The 13935-nt window shown below is 39.5% G+C and overlaps 1 protein-coding gene across 3 annotated transcripts in view; it reads right to left on the reverse strand.

Annotated features, from left to right (window-relative positions):
* Nucleotides 1-13935, reverse strand: part of Piezo2 (piezo type mechanosensitive ion channel component 2) — a 348488-nt gene that overhangs the window by 43247 nt on the left and 291306 nt on the right. For 2 of the 3 annotated variants that reach the window (XM_055622927.1, XM_055622925.1), the window contains 5 exons: nt 13080-13169; nt 11259-11380; nt 10202-10273; nt 5334-5440; nt 228-342 (listed from right to left, as the gene is read on the reverse strand). In XM_055622927.1, coding sequence (XP_055478902.1) covers nt 228-342; nt 5334-5440; nt 10202-10273; nt 11259-11380; nt 13080-13169 — 506 coding nt within the window. Of the gene's footprint in view, nt 1-227; nt 343-4011; nt 4111-5333; nt 5441-10201; nt 10274-11258; nt 11381-13079; nt 13170-13935 lie in introns of all 3 variants that reach the window. The other variant, XM_055622924.1, reaches the window with a different exon arrangement.

Raw genomic sequence — 13935 nt, forward strand, 5'->3', positions numbered from 1 at the left:
AATAATAATAATAATAATAATAATAATAATAATAATAATAATAATAATAATCCCTTTGCTCCACAGCTTTGGGTCATGGTCTTTATCGCAGGATAGAAGCTGAATTAAGAGATTAGGTTTCCAATGTTACCAACATGCTTTGGTAACATTATCCCATCTCACAGGTACCCCCTGCAGCACTTCCTCTTTCCTGCAGAGAGCCTGGCTGCTTCCTGCCCAGCACTCACCGTCCCCTGATCCTTTGCGCCTTCCCTTCTGCTCTTCTCTTGCCAACTTTTTTTTCTCTTTCCTCCTCTGTCGGAGTGCTGTTTTAGGATCAGTGATCCAGGCTTGATAGACGAACTGAAAGGAAAAAAATGTCCATTTATTTTTCAACTTTTAAAAAGGAATTCAAAATGAAAATGAAAATGGACCTAAACCAAGCTTCTTCCATGTAAGAATTTTTTTTCTTACAAGTCGCTTTTTTTCCCTGCTCCTTCTGTTAAATTGGCTTCAAAATTTTCTTTTCTTTTGCTTGTTTGTTTGAGACAGGGTCTCATTATTTGACTCTGGCTGGCCTAGAACTTGCTTTAATGAACTACCTGCTTTGGCCTCCCAAGTGTTGGGATTAAAGGCATGCACCATTGCAACCACTTTATGCTGTTCTTTTGTGACCATAAGATGTAAGAGATAAGCACTTGTGGGAGTAGACTTCATTTGCTGTCACAGATGATCTTCGCATAAACTCTGGGTAAAAACCAAACCATCACTTCGCTGAAACACCACCGCCAGTTTGATATTCAGCCATGGAATTTTTCCTTTGCACTCAACAAGCTGAAACCAGAGGTTTTGGTAAACTCCGTGAAAGGAGTTTCTCCCATCACAAATTTTTTAGTCAACAGCAAAATGACATCTTTGATAGTCTTATGTACTTGGGGGAAGTAAGTTTTGCCTCTTAAATACTGTCCTAATAGCAGCTCTGCGTAACTTGAAGAAGAGGCTCTGTAGATGGGTGAGTATTTTAAAAGGAAAATAATGTCAATGTGAGAGTGAGCTATTCCAAGAAAGCAGGGAGGGAAATTGGCACCCAGGGTTGTTCTTGGTCAGTTGCATTCAGGAGCTGAAGACAGCTGCATAAACAATTTGCAACCAATAGCCAGGAAGGAGCAGTTTGGAACAACCCACCCTCCACATCCCCAGAAGCATGCAAAAGCAACAAAACTAAGCCTTCTACATAAAATCAGCCCCCTAGAAACCATGAAGCCATGCTTAACATGCTTAACATGCGACATCCGGGTCTCAGGGAAGCTGGGTTTTCCACTATCATGATTAAGATGTGTAGCTAAGGGGTAGCTGTAAACCCCTATATTGTCATTTGATACTAGTTAATGTTCATATTTCAGAAATGTTTGGAAAACACAACATAAACAGATTGGCATTCTGATGTCAATAGAAAATAAAGATTCAACTCTTCCACACATGGAAATGTGAGGGGCACTTGGTTCAAGAACAAACAAAACAAAAACAAACAAACAAACAAACAAACAAAAAATGGTTCCTTTTTCCTAACTGGTAGAAATGTGAACTTTACAGGCAAATACAATTTTTCACAAATGTAAACTTGGTAGTATTTCTAGTTAACAAATTCAGGAGGCAAAACGTCCCAGTTCATGCTAAACTGTACTTTATGAAATTAGAAGATGAGCTGGTGTTCAGAAGGGTCAAAGCAAGGACTGATTAGCAGATCTTTACCGAACATGTTAGCTTGGGAGCCTTCTTGCTTGTTTCTCACGTGAAGTGTGTTAAAAGGAAAATTTGTACAACATAGTTTCTTTTAAAAGAAATTGAACTAATAAATATGGCTTTAGGTTCGAGAACAAGCTATAATGACATTTCCTTCCAGGGAAGTGTTATACTATTATTATTTTTCTTTTATAAATGAAAGAACCCAAACAGAAATTAAAAGGAATGATTTGTGAGCATAGCAGGTACATGAATTGTAGGATATCCTTGTTCTGAAGAGAAAGCAAACAGCTGGGAGGGAGAGAGGAGGGCTGAGGAAGGCAGGATTAGCAGACTTTATGAAGGGCAGGTAAGGGACAATCAATGACATGGTGAAGGGCAGGTAAGGGACAATCTGACATGGTGAAGGGAAACTGCCTATACTGCCTTGGTCCCTAAGAGATGAAACACATCAATGTCTTCTTGGTGACAGGAACATTCTGGTCATGCAAGTGAAGGGAGCAAGAGGGAGCAACCACACTGTGAGGCATTGAGTTCTTACTCTCAGGTAAGAGTGCCATTTTGAAACATAAACATTTTGGTTTTTTCAAGACAGGGTTTCTCTGGCTGTCCTGGACCTCAATCTGTAGACCAGGCTTGCCTGGAATGAACTCACAGAGGTCCACCTGCTTCTGCTTCCCAAGTGCTGGGGATTAAAGGCATGTTCTGCTACCACCTGGCTGAAACATAAATATTTTAAAGTTTCAAACATTTGACTGAGGGACTGTTTTGCCTTCTTCTGGTTCAGAAAAGAGTCCTGGTCCTCACTGAGTCAAAAAATAAAACTTTTTTTTTCTGAACTCTCAGATTACTTCATTGAACCTTCATTTAACTGTCATCCCAGTTGGTGCTTTGCCTGTGGAGTCAGGCTCTAACCACATTAGCCAGAAGGAGTAAGTGCTTGGAAGTAGAACAGAAAATATATGAGGGTTCAGTTAATAGTCACTGCTCTGAGTGTGTGTCTCTGACTTTATCATAAAGTTTGTCTTTATTATTAAGGGGGAATGAGATTTGCTTTTTACCAAAAGTCATTTGCCATTAAGCAAAAATGCATATATTATTTTAAACAGAAAGTGTTTCATTAGAGTGGAGATCCTTAAATCAAATTGATAACATTTTATAATTTGTCCTCAAGTTAGATTTTGACTCAGAACCTTCTTTACATCATTATCATTATTTAATAATCTGTAGCTTTGTTTTAAGCAACAAAGGGAATGTACAAATTGCAATATTTTTTAATTTATGAGTTAAAAGTCTCATGTGTATTCATAGAGAAGAAAAGATGAAGTCTGTACAGAGACAATAACAGTGACTCTTAATTAAAATCAACTTGGAATTTAAAATGAAAGCCAGTTGGAGGTTGGACTCTGTGGCTCTAGGGGGACCAGGAGCTTTACAGGCTCAGAATTTCAGGCCCTGTATGATGGGTGGAACCAGAAGTATGGAAATGAGATCACAGGGAAAAGGCAAGGCACACTGGTCTCTGTCACTATCCCAACTGTTTGCTTGAACTCAAGGACCATCGTATCATAATGACCCAAGAGTTTTAGGGTTCATGCCTGGCTGAGTTTGGAAGGAAAAGGATACTACGAAATACAAGAAGAATGATTTCTTCTCGGTGGCTTTTAATAACGAAGTGCTATGATACAGGCAGCTCACTGACTTCCACTGTGTGTCACATGAATGAACAAGTGTGTTGCTAAACTGTATTCAGAAGCACTGTTGTGCTCTGGGAGTGAGCAGCTGGGAAAGCAGATATGCTGGATGCAGGAACTAGACAATCAGATCCAAATTAGGAAGCTGGAGATTTAACACGAAGCTGAAAGAGGGACAGAACCAGAGAAATTTTTAAAATAAGGTTGTTCAAGTGGGTTTTTTTTTTTTTTACCAGCTTTCTGAGAAAAAAAAAAAACTATTATTTTTCTCATTATTTCTCATTATACTGATGCATGCAACCAGATGTGACCCCTTTAAATTGAGATGTAACTTACGTGAGACTATAAGGCGAAAAAGTGTATCTGCATTTTCTCTTTCTATTTTTGATACTCTCTGGTGTCTACTTTAAAAAGTAGTAAAATGATAAGAAGTCTGCTTCCTAAGAACTCTTTTTGGAAGACTCAATATTTTACATCCATATGATACTTTCATTGTATGATTCATAGAATAGAGAAAATGTAGATATAGGAATGTTTTGCTAAAATTCTATGGAGCATAGAGCCACACACTACATATCAGTAAAACATGAAATACCTTTGCAGCTCTGATTAAATACTGAAGAATAGTTTTGGGAAGTTTAATGACAGACTTTGGCAAGGCTAAAATGGCTGAGGCAAACTTCCCAATAGCTCTCTACAAAGAAGGACAAAGCAAGAGTAATTAGTAGGAAAAAAAAAAACCCAAGGTTAACAACTTAATATATGATGTCACATGAGTTTGGCTCTACAATTAGCATGCCAGTCACCGAAGCTAGAATAAAATGTGCTGGGCTTGTAAGTTTGGGAAAAGCACACTCAATCAAAGCATGTAGACCATAAACACAGTGAAGATGGTCCACGTTCTCTTCTTTGCTGTATGGTAAGTGGTGGTTAGTACAAAATCCATTAGATAAAAAGGCTGTTAGTATTAGTCATTAGTATTTGCCCCAACACCCACTCATGCACACAAACATGGTCTCCAAATACAGAGAGGAGCAATGGAGGCAGAGAGACAGCTTCACACCAAGGAACCTCCACAAATCACTCGGTTCTTCAATGTTGTCAGGAAGACCAGGTGAGTAAGCTTGGCCATTTATGAAGGCCTGTCTATGGAACAGTGCATGGCCTAATCATGAGGTTTTCTGGACACCTTTCTATATGGTCTGTATTGTGACAAGTAGGATGTAACTCTTCCAGCCTGTGGTCCAGAGGTAAGGAAGACATGCACAAAGATTTCACCCCCTGTGTACTGACAAGGCCTCATCTTCAAGAAGGATGATTTGTCCCTGCCCCCATCAACACTGTTGGCTGGCGGCTCAGAGCTGGGGCTTGAATCAACAGGTTCCTGAACAGAGAGATCTCAGCTGAAAAAGAAAAGCACTGGGCTGGATGTTTATGGCTGTTATTTAAATGCATTCTGATATCATTAGCAATGCAAATGAGGCTAACTTTCAAAGGCCACTGCAACATTTAAGTGGCCATTTCAAAGGAGAGCATGTGCTTTATTTGTATAGTAACTCTTTCACACAAGGAGCTGTGAGCCCAACATTCAAGCAATTCGAAGTGACGCTGAGGAAGCTATCTACTTGCAACAAAAATTCATTTTGTTTAGGACATCAAAAGATGCTTTGATGTCAGGACGAACTTCTGACCCACATCCTGTTCATGTGGAGTAGTAGTCACAACATTATTGAGAGGGATGGTCCTGCAGCTTAACTAGGAATACACAATTCAGATGTCTGCCAGAGGACTCCGAGAGCTGTATCACAGGAACATAGAGGTGGTCATCCAGGCCTGTGAGCAAGACTTGTCAATTAAAAAACAACCACAGCATTTCTAACTAGCAAAGGGCATCTTTGTCCCCATTCCTCTAATTACCTGGAATGCTGACTTCCGTGGAGGTTCTTCATCCTCCTTTTTGATTTCCTCTTCTTCCTCCTCTTCACTATCCGTTTCAAACAAATAATAATCTCCACTCCTGACCACTAAGCAAAACAAAATATTTGCTTACTTCTTGAAGAAGATGTAAGAAACCTGGGGGGTTATTAATGAAATGCCCCCCGCCTAAAGAGACACAGATGGCTCTCACGAGGACCACAACAAGAGATGTTAGCAGGAGAAAACAGATGAAAGAACCCATTTTAGTCTAGTATTACACAGTGCTGGCATGGCTGGGTCTACAGAGCATGAGGCCTTGTCTGTGCCATTTAAGAGATTGGTTACTATGAGGTTGACCTGGGAATTTCTTCCTCTTCACTGTTTTATAGGGATGAAACCATTTGTTGTGGAGATGCCAAAATACTTGAACACTCTTGCTTCACAATTTGTCAATTTTTATCATCTAGACAAAGGCCAAAGTGAAGTGGAAGATCTGGTGTGGTCTGTAAGAGACAAACCAACCAGGGTGATACAGAACGGAAATCAGTGCCACCAGCTTCTACTTCACTTTAATACTATGAAGACCTGGTTTCTCCACACGTAACACACGAGGCAACATAAGACAAGACACTTGGAAGAGTTAAAAAGAAAACAAAATAAAATAAACAACAAACACATTGCCACAAAGAGGGTACATAACATCAAAAAACAAAACAAGAAAGTAACATTTTCTTTGACTACTTCTACATGTAGCTATGGGACTGACTGAAGACAGCAGCCTTGGGCCATAGGGTTTGGCTCTGTAACACCTCTGGTCAACAAGCCATTCCCTGGAAGCATCGTGAAATTCAAGGGGAACTATAATGACCATCAGGTGCAAAGCACAAACAGTATGGCCTGCTTCTGCCTCCTCTGACACTTGCCCTGCAAGAACATAGAGTCTATGTCAGGAGTGGGAACAGAGAAATCAGAAATGTCTAGAGACTTGAAGACATGTAGGAAAATTAGTCTTTATGTGTTTGAAAATGTTTGATCTTAATAGAGAAAAGAGGCTCCCTTATGATGCTACAAGAGCTGTACCATCACTGTGGGAAAGCATACTCATGTTTTCTAATTGTATATGGAATGACAAACTACGGAGGCATCTCTGGGGTGAAATAATGGGATGTATTAAGTTACGATTTGGATTTATACCTCAGGTGGTAATAGAAAACCTCAGTTTGTTTAAAACAGTTGCTTGAATGTCACTAGCTGTGGTTAAAAGTTGAACAATTTTGTCTATAGTATCAGATGACTCTGAGCCTTCATTCAAGAAGATACAGAGTGAATGAATTGGGCCTTATATCCTTGAACAGAAGCACTGTGATTTATTATTCATGTTTTGAAGAAAAAAAAAAAAAACAGGCCCAGAGAAATGGATCCAGGCCTGAGGGAATCAATGCAATACAACATAAGGTAATAATAAGCAAGACCAAACCAAAGTTACAGCATTACATTTGACAGTGAGGAAGACCATTAAAGTAATGCCTTCACTTAAGCTGAGAGATTTTGCAGGGAAGTTTTGTGGTCTCTACATTACATGGTCATTTGGGACAAATACAGGGCATTATGAGATAGAACATTTTACCCTCATTATAGGCACTAAGATCAATGATAGCTAAAGTTGTATTCAATCATACCTTCTACCACTTTTATTCATAAGGTTGACTTAAATTATTTTCATCTCAAGTATTGAGTTTGTCATTTATTTTTGTTACATAAACAAGTAGAACTGGTACACTTGAAATGATGAAATATTTTTAATGTCTCCTATTCCTTCATAAAATATTGTTGAAGAAAAACTAGGAAAATCAAACACTTTCTTTAGTGTATGCTGCTAATGATAATCTTAAAAGTCCTTCCATGTATATTAGTGCAGATGAGGATAATGCCTCTAGGCTGTGTCGAGACACAAATCACAGGTGAGCATGTCACTGATAATTACTTAATATAAAACTAATTTTTAGAACTCATGTCCACAGAAACTTGGCCCTTTATTTCAGATGTGTATAAACAAAGCAAGGTTAGCTATTGACTAAGGTCGTATGGAACTGATACAGAGACACACTAGTAGGAAGGAAGGTACCATTGAACAGCAATAATGCAGTCCTGGATGTGCACATCGGTTTGGAACTAGCAAATTTGTCACCACACCTTGTGACATTCTTGCCACTAACCAACAATTTCAACAAGAATTGCCATCAATGGACACTATAACTGCATCTCTCGGAAACTACTGGAAAGTCCAGCCCAGTCACTCAACAGATAAGAATGAGAGCTTCTAATAACATTCTTCTAGATCTAAAGATAAGTGCTAGAGCATCAAAGATTAAAAACAGCCAAAGACGCACAGTCTTTCCCTTTTGTTTCTTTCAGACTTGGAGAAGAAAGTTTGTTTTGTGGAAGTTTAGTACCACAGTCGGGATATGATTCCAAACCATGTGTTACAGACAGCCCTGCATTATTGCACCGTGACATGTTACCACAGAGCACATGGAAGTGAACACCAGAAGAGTTTGCTATAATGAGGGTGAAATGAATCAGAAAAATCTAACGCCATTAGCCATCACTGGGAGTTAAGTTGTTACCAATGTGTACGGTGACTACCAAAGACCATATCCAGTTCTTTTGAAATGATTTAGATGCCAAAAGGGACAGACAACCACAGTGACTGCAGAGGGAATTTACCCAGCCGAAGAACAAACATTCAACATGATGTGATTTCTGAAATGGATAGGTCATTCTAAACTAGCAAAGGCCCTTTAAAGACGGGAAAGTAGGCACAGTTTACTTGTGACTTGATAGAATAGGCATTTAGTGTTGTTTACATGTTCTTAATCTGACTAAAAGGCCAATGAACCACAGACAGAGGATCCACATTGGATTTCAGCTTGAACCTTTGAACTTGGGCAGAAAATCAAATGGAGTTCTTTGTAACTCTCTCTATTTTTATTTTAACCATACTGTTGAAATTCAATATTAAGGATTAAATGTAATTAAATCCAAATACAATAAGCAAATTTCAAATTTTGTTCTATTTAAATCCCCCTGCTGATTTTAGAAAATTGCTTCTAGAGTGAGAGAGGCAGGTTGCAATCACTGTGATGCTCATAATTCAGGATAGGAAAAAAAAAAACAAAACAAAACTGGGATCTACTTAGTTTTCTAAAGGTTTCCTACTGGCAGAGTTGCTCTCAGCACTGTGTAATTTTCTTTGTCTGATCTGACCAGTTATAATTATGGAGGTACAGAATAGGACAAAAAGGGCTGAAGATACTGTATGTTATTTTCAAAATAATAATCGCTCACTCTTCTATCACTTTTAAGGAATTCACGAAGACTAGATATTAGTGGGTCACGCCATTATGAAGCCTTTGGTACTGGCTTTTTTTTTTTAACTAAGCAGAACAAATAAAGCTAATAATGTCTGTAACCACACGTCCATTTTTATCATTAGGAGGGAAACACATTGTAGTTTATGTGGCTATCAGACTCTGTTTCTGGGATTTTGCTATCAGTTAGTCACTTCTGAGACTATGGTGCATTCTGAACCTGGGTGTTCGGGGTATTGATTGAACCATTTTCAGGTGGAGAGGAATTAAAGTACAATGTAAATGCATTTTAGGCTATTCCTCATCTTTATATTAAACACACTTTTAAAAACTCTCAAATGCAAATGAATTCTGTAAATGTAACTTTTATTCACCAGATTTAATTGTCATCTTGGAGGCTTACTGCTGAAGAAGCTCACGCTTTCTAGAACTTTCTGATTTCTGGCTGGTTCAACTCAGGTGTCCTGACTCAAACACCCCTCCAAGCGAAATTATTCAATCTGCCTTTTCTCAGCTTCTCAATTGCTCTGCTTGGCCTCAAATAACTCTAGCAATCTGTTCTAATCTTCTGGCTCCTTCTGATTCTCTGGCTTCAACTGACTCTTCAGAAATGTACAAAGGAACTCTACTGCTCTGCACTCACTCAAGTGAACTTCACTGAACTCAACTCCACTCAACTGACCTAACTCCCCACTGACTGACTCAACTGTATGGAACAGAACTGACTGATTTTAACTGACTGAACTAAACTCAACTCTCCCAACTTAATGGCCTCCCCCTGTAATCTCTTAAGTAGCCTCCTTTTCTTGTGCTGTTCTTGTGAAAGTTGGACATATTCTATTTTGTCAAATCTTTCTCTGATTCATTACTTTGTCTCTCAATTAGATATCACTATTTGGGATTAAAGATGTATACTAAAGGCATGTCTATATTTCAACTATAGAGATTAAAGATTTTTATTCCTGCCAGAGAGATCCCAGCTGGATCACACAGACCTAAGTTTTTGATTATGATCCCTTGTCAAAGTAGCCATATTGCCTGATTAAATCCAAGCTCTGGGAAGACAGGGAGAAAGGTTCATTGACATCATAACTGGTGCCTTACAAAGGGGGTCCCAGACATTTTTAACAGAGCAATTATCCTTCAGAGTCCCAGAAGGAGTCAAAGTTATCCTTAAGGGTTTTAAACTACACAGTGGATAGGAGCAGCGCTCTGGGCTGCAGCTTTAGATAGCACACCCAGTTCTCTGCTTTCTGAGAGAAAACTCTCAACACCACAACGCTCTTTCTTTAGGCAGCATGCTAATTTCTCTGAAATAATTGATCCCTGGGGACCCAGAGACCCATTATCACTGTCGTGTTCTTACACTCTAACCCCTCTATCAAGTCACAAGGGTCAAACCATGCATGGGACACACAAGTCATGGGGAGCCTGAATTCTGGTCAAGGATATAAGGGTTAGAACTGATGAGACTGGAAGAGGATCAAGAAAACCTACTGGAAGCATGATCAACCCAAGGTCGCCACCACTGCTTTTTTTTGCCCTTGGCTTTCTGTTTGTCTGCTTCTCCTAAAATGAAATATGTCCAGATATTAATTCTTAGGAAGTGAGCACACAAGTTTTGAAAACCACGTCTTAACAACTCAATTGTCAAGTCTAGATAAGTTGCAAAAACACATCAGAGGCCAGGAAAAGGAAGTCTACTAACTATAAAGGTAGTCATGTACTAACAGTCCACCACAGTGGTGAACACTGAACATTCGTAACAGTCTGCTACATGCTCATTCTCTTCCTAGGATCTGAGGGCATGTAAATAAATATTAAAAGGAAGTATTCTTTGTAAAAAAATGTGTCTTCTGCTGATTTTTTTCATTAAATTAACATTAAACAATCATTGCCCATTTTTAAAGAACCACTTAGTGGTAAGTAATTCATTAAAATGCACCAAGCACAGGAGCAGAACTTTCTCTTTTGATTACTTCAGTACCTGATTGGAGGATAGTTACTGGTAATGAAGAGATTCTAGGAACTTGAAAGAGACCATGCATTATAGTTCTATTCCCTTAAGGAGGAAGGCATGCGGGCTCATATAACAAGACTGTTAAAACTGTAATAAATAAATAAATCTATAATTATATATAATACATTGTATGTTTCACAGTAAATTTCATTGGAATGAGTAATAGCTGAAATCTGAGATATAAAAATTCACAAGTGACATAAAATGTGCATGCATATTTAATTTCCAATGTATCCAAAACCTCTCCCTAAAGGAACAAATTAAGCAAAACTCATGCTACTAATTTATTTAGAATCATGTCTCTAGACTGAACCAGGCTGTTTATTTTGAAGGCGTCACATTGAAAAGTAGACGCTTGCAAAATTATTCATTCACTAACTATGCACTAATGAGGCAAACATGTCCATTCTCCTTGGGAGCATGAAACACAGTGAGACTCTTGGCAGAGTGAAAAGGAATGGCACTTTACAGCCCTGCCAATAGCATGCTGTGCTCAGATGTCAAAGCACTCAAGGAAGAGAAAATGTGACATACTTTCATCATCTTCTTCTGAGAGTTTCTGGATGTCCTGGCCTTCCCCTGACTCCTGGGTCAAGCTCAGCATCCTCTCCTTACCCTTTTTGTACTTTTGTTGCCGGGCTTTGATGCGATCCATCCTGTAAATAAGGCAACATTAATAACAACAGGAGCCCAGGCCCAGTAGTCATGCCATGGTTAGCACTGTAGACTCACATTGTTATCCAACTATATGAATCCATGAATGAGCAAAGCGGTCTGCTTACTTCAAAATACTTGAGGATTATGATATCATTGCCTGTTAGCAATAAATATCACACATATTCTCTCTGTGTGTCACAAACACACACACACACACACACAGAGAGAGAGAGAGAGAGAGAGAGAGAAAGAGAACAGAACCCTGTGTTTCATAGATACTGGGGTTAGCAATATGATCAATAGCCATGATGCTAAGGTTTAGCATGAAGCCCTCAATCTCTTGATATCTGTTCTCATTTTCAATCACAGCCATATTCCAACCAAAAGTGTTACATTATTTTTTAATTTTTTTTTTATTTTATGTGAATAGGTGTTTAACCTACATGTATGTACATATGTGCGCCATGTGCACCCCTGGTGGCTGCAGGGTTCAGAAAAGGATATTGGATTCCATGGAGCTGGAAATTGGGTTCTGGGAATAGATGTCAAGTCCTCTGGAAGATCAGCCAATACTCTTCATTGCTGAGCTAACACTCCTGCCTCAGCCTTACACTCTTAATCACATACAAGGAGTCGGGACTCACTTTGGGGAAGTGAGAGACTTCTCAGTGCAGGCCTGCATTTACTCTTCCACTCAGTCTCAGCTAGGAAGGATAACAACAGTTGCAGCGCACTGCATGAACCTTACGCTTTGCCTATTGCACCTGAGGTCTTTGCGGAAGTAAACCTTTCAAGGAAAAATCTAATTTGTATGAGGAAATACCTTTTAAGGTAAGAAAATGAAGAACTGAGGTCATGGGGGGACGAGGCCGCTCTTCCAAAGTCAGGGGACTTTCCTGGAAGACTGGGACAGGGCTTCTACTTTCTTGACAAAGGTGACCAGGATTCAAATTCCATGGCTATTAGCTTGTAAATACTAATCCTCAAACTACAGATGATTACCAGTTTTTAGAAGTTCCACTCCTTGCTAGAAATTTCATTCTAAAAAAAAAAAAAATCTTCTCAATTGAACTCTTAAATCTCCCAAGCCCTGTCAGCCCATCACTGTCCCATCCAGGATGATGTTGCAGGAAAAGCTTGAATGAAACTGCGAAGAGATTAGTCATACCAATGCTGCTTCTTGCTACTGTGGACCCAAATATCAGAGCTCCTGTGCATGTGTTGTATCATTTTAAAAGACGCTTCTGAAGCACGCTCCAAATTTATTCCCTGGCTACACAAATGCAGTGAACGCACACCAAGACTTTATCAGTCTTTACAAAAGCCACAGAGGGGACAACTGTGTACTTTAATTGAACGACACTACATGGAGTTTCAGAGAACTTAAATGACCAGCTCAGGACTCAAAATAAATAATCAAATTTGTGGTGCCCTTTTCCACGAGGGTGCCTTTCCCACTTCCTGGAGCTCACATCCTATTAAACTGCTTTTATCTTCAGTGTCGGAATGTTAGCGCTGGATCTTCACAGAGTGATCAACACTCAAGATACAGTTGTGTAGCATCCTAGGAACCCCCCTTCATTGTTAGAAATAGATACATTTTTTCAGGGATCTGAAGTTCCCAAGAGCCAAGACTTGTTGAATAGACTGATCCAAACTGGAAAGAAGACAGAGAACCAGAGTGACACATGGCCTTACTGTCTCTTCAGCTGATCCATGGATTTTTTCTCTTCTTCAATTCTTGCCTTCACAGCTTTCACAATTGTAGCCTGGAAAAGTTCAGCACCTCTAAAATAAAATTGGGGGGACAGAATAAATCATCATTCTTGTGGCTGTTCATCTTTTCCTGAAAATCATCATTACGAATCACAAGTCATGACATCCCTTTACTGGGGCTGACAGAAGTCACTCGCTCCTTCTGGATGCCCTTTTTGAGTGACTGAACAAGAAAAGAGTAGCCCCTTGGGAGTAGGTGGGCTGCCTGCCACACAGAATTTATCAAGTGGCATGTACTTCTGTAGAGGACCTTGCTTCAAGCTCCTAGATTTCCTAGAGTAATGGCTTCCTTCCTGGATTTCCTAGAGTGCTACGGCCCTGTAATACAGCTCCATACTGTGGGTTTTGATCCCCAACCATCAAATTATTTTTGTTGTGACTTAATAACTGTAAGTTTGCTAGTTTTAGGAATCTAATATAAATATAAGATATGAAGATGGTCTTAGGCATCCCCTGTGAAAAGAGCCTTCAGCCACAAAGGGGTCAGGACCCACAAATTGAGATCCACTCCTCTAGAGGGACTACTGGAAATAAGACAAAAGGTTGCTCAGCTTCTCACACATGACCTAACCACTGCCATCACTTTTCTTTCACGGCAGCAAAAGGAGCACAGTCCTCTTGACAACGGCATTCCTGTGCTTGGGTCCCTTCCTTGTTTTCTTGCCTTGCCTGCTACCTGAGAAATTTAGTATTGTTCACACTTCCGTTGGTACAAAATTCTCTCTCTCTCTCTCTCTCTCTTTCTCTTTTCCACCCGGTTGGGTGCATGTCGAGGCCA

The sequence above is a fragment of the Psammomys obesus genome, unplaced genomic scaffold, assembly GCF_907164565.1.
Source record: "Psammomys obesus unplaced genomic scaffold, mPsaObe1.curated_primary_1811, whole genome shotgun sequence".
Classification (NCBI taxonomy): domain Eukaryota; kingdom Metazoa; phylum Chordata; class Mammalia; order Rodentia; family Muridae; genus Psammomys; species Psammomys obesus.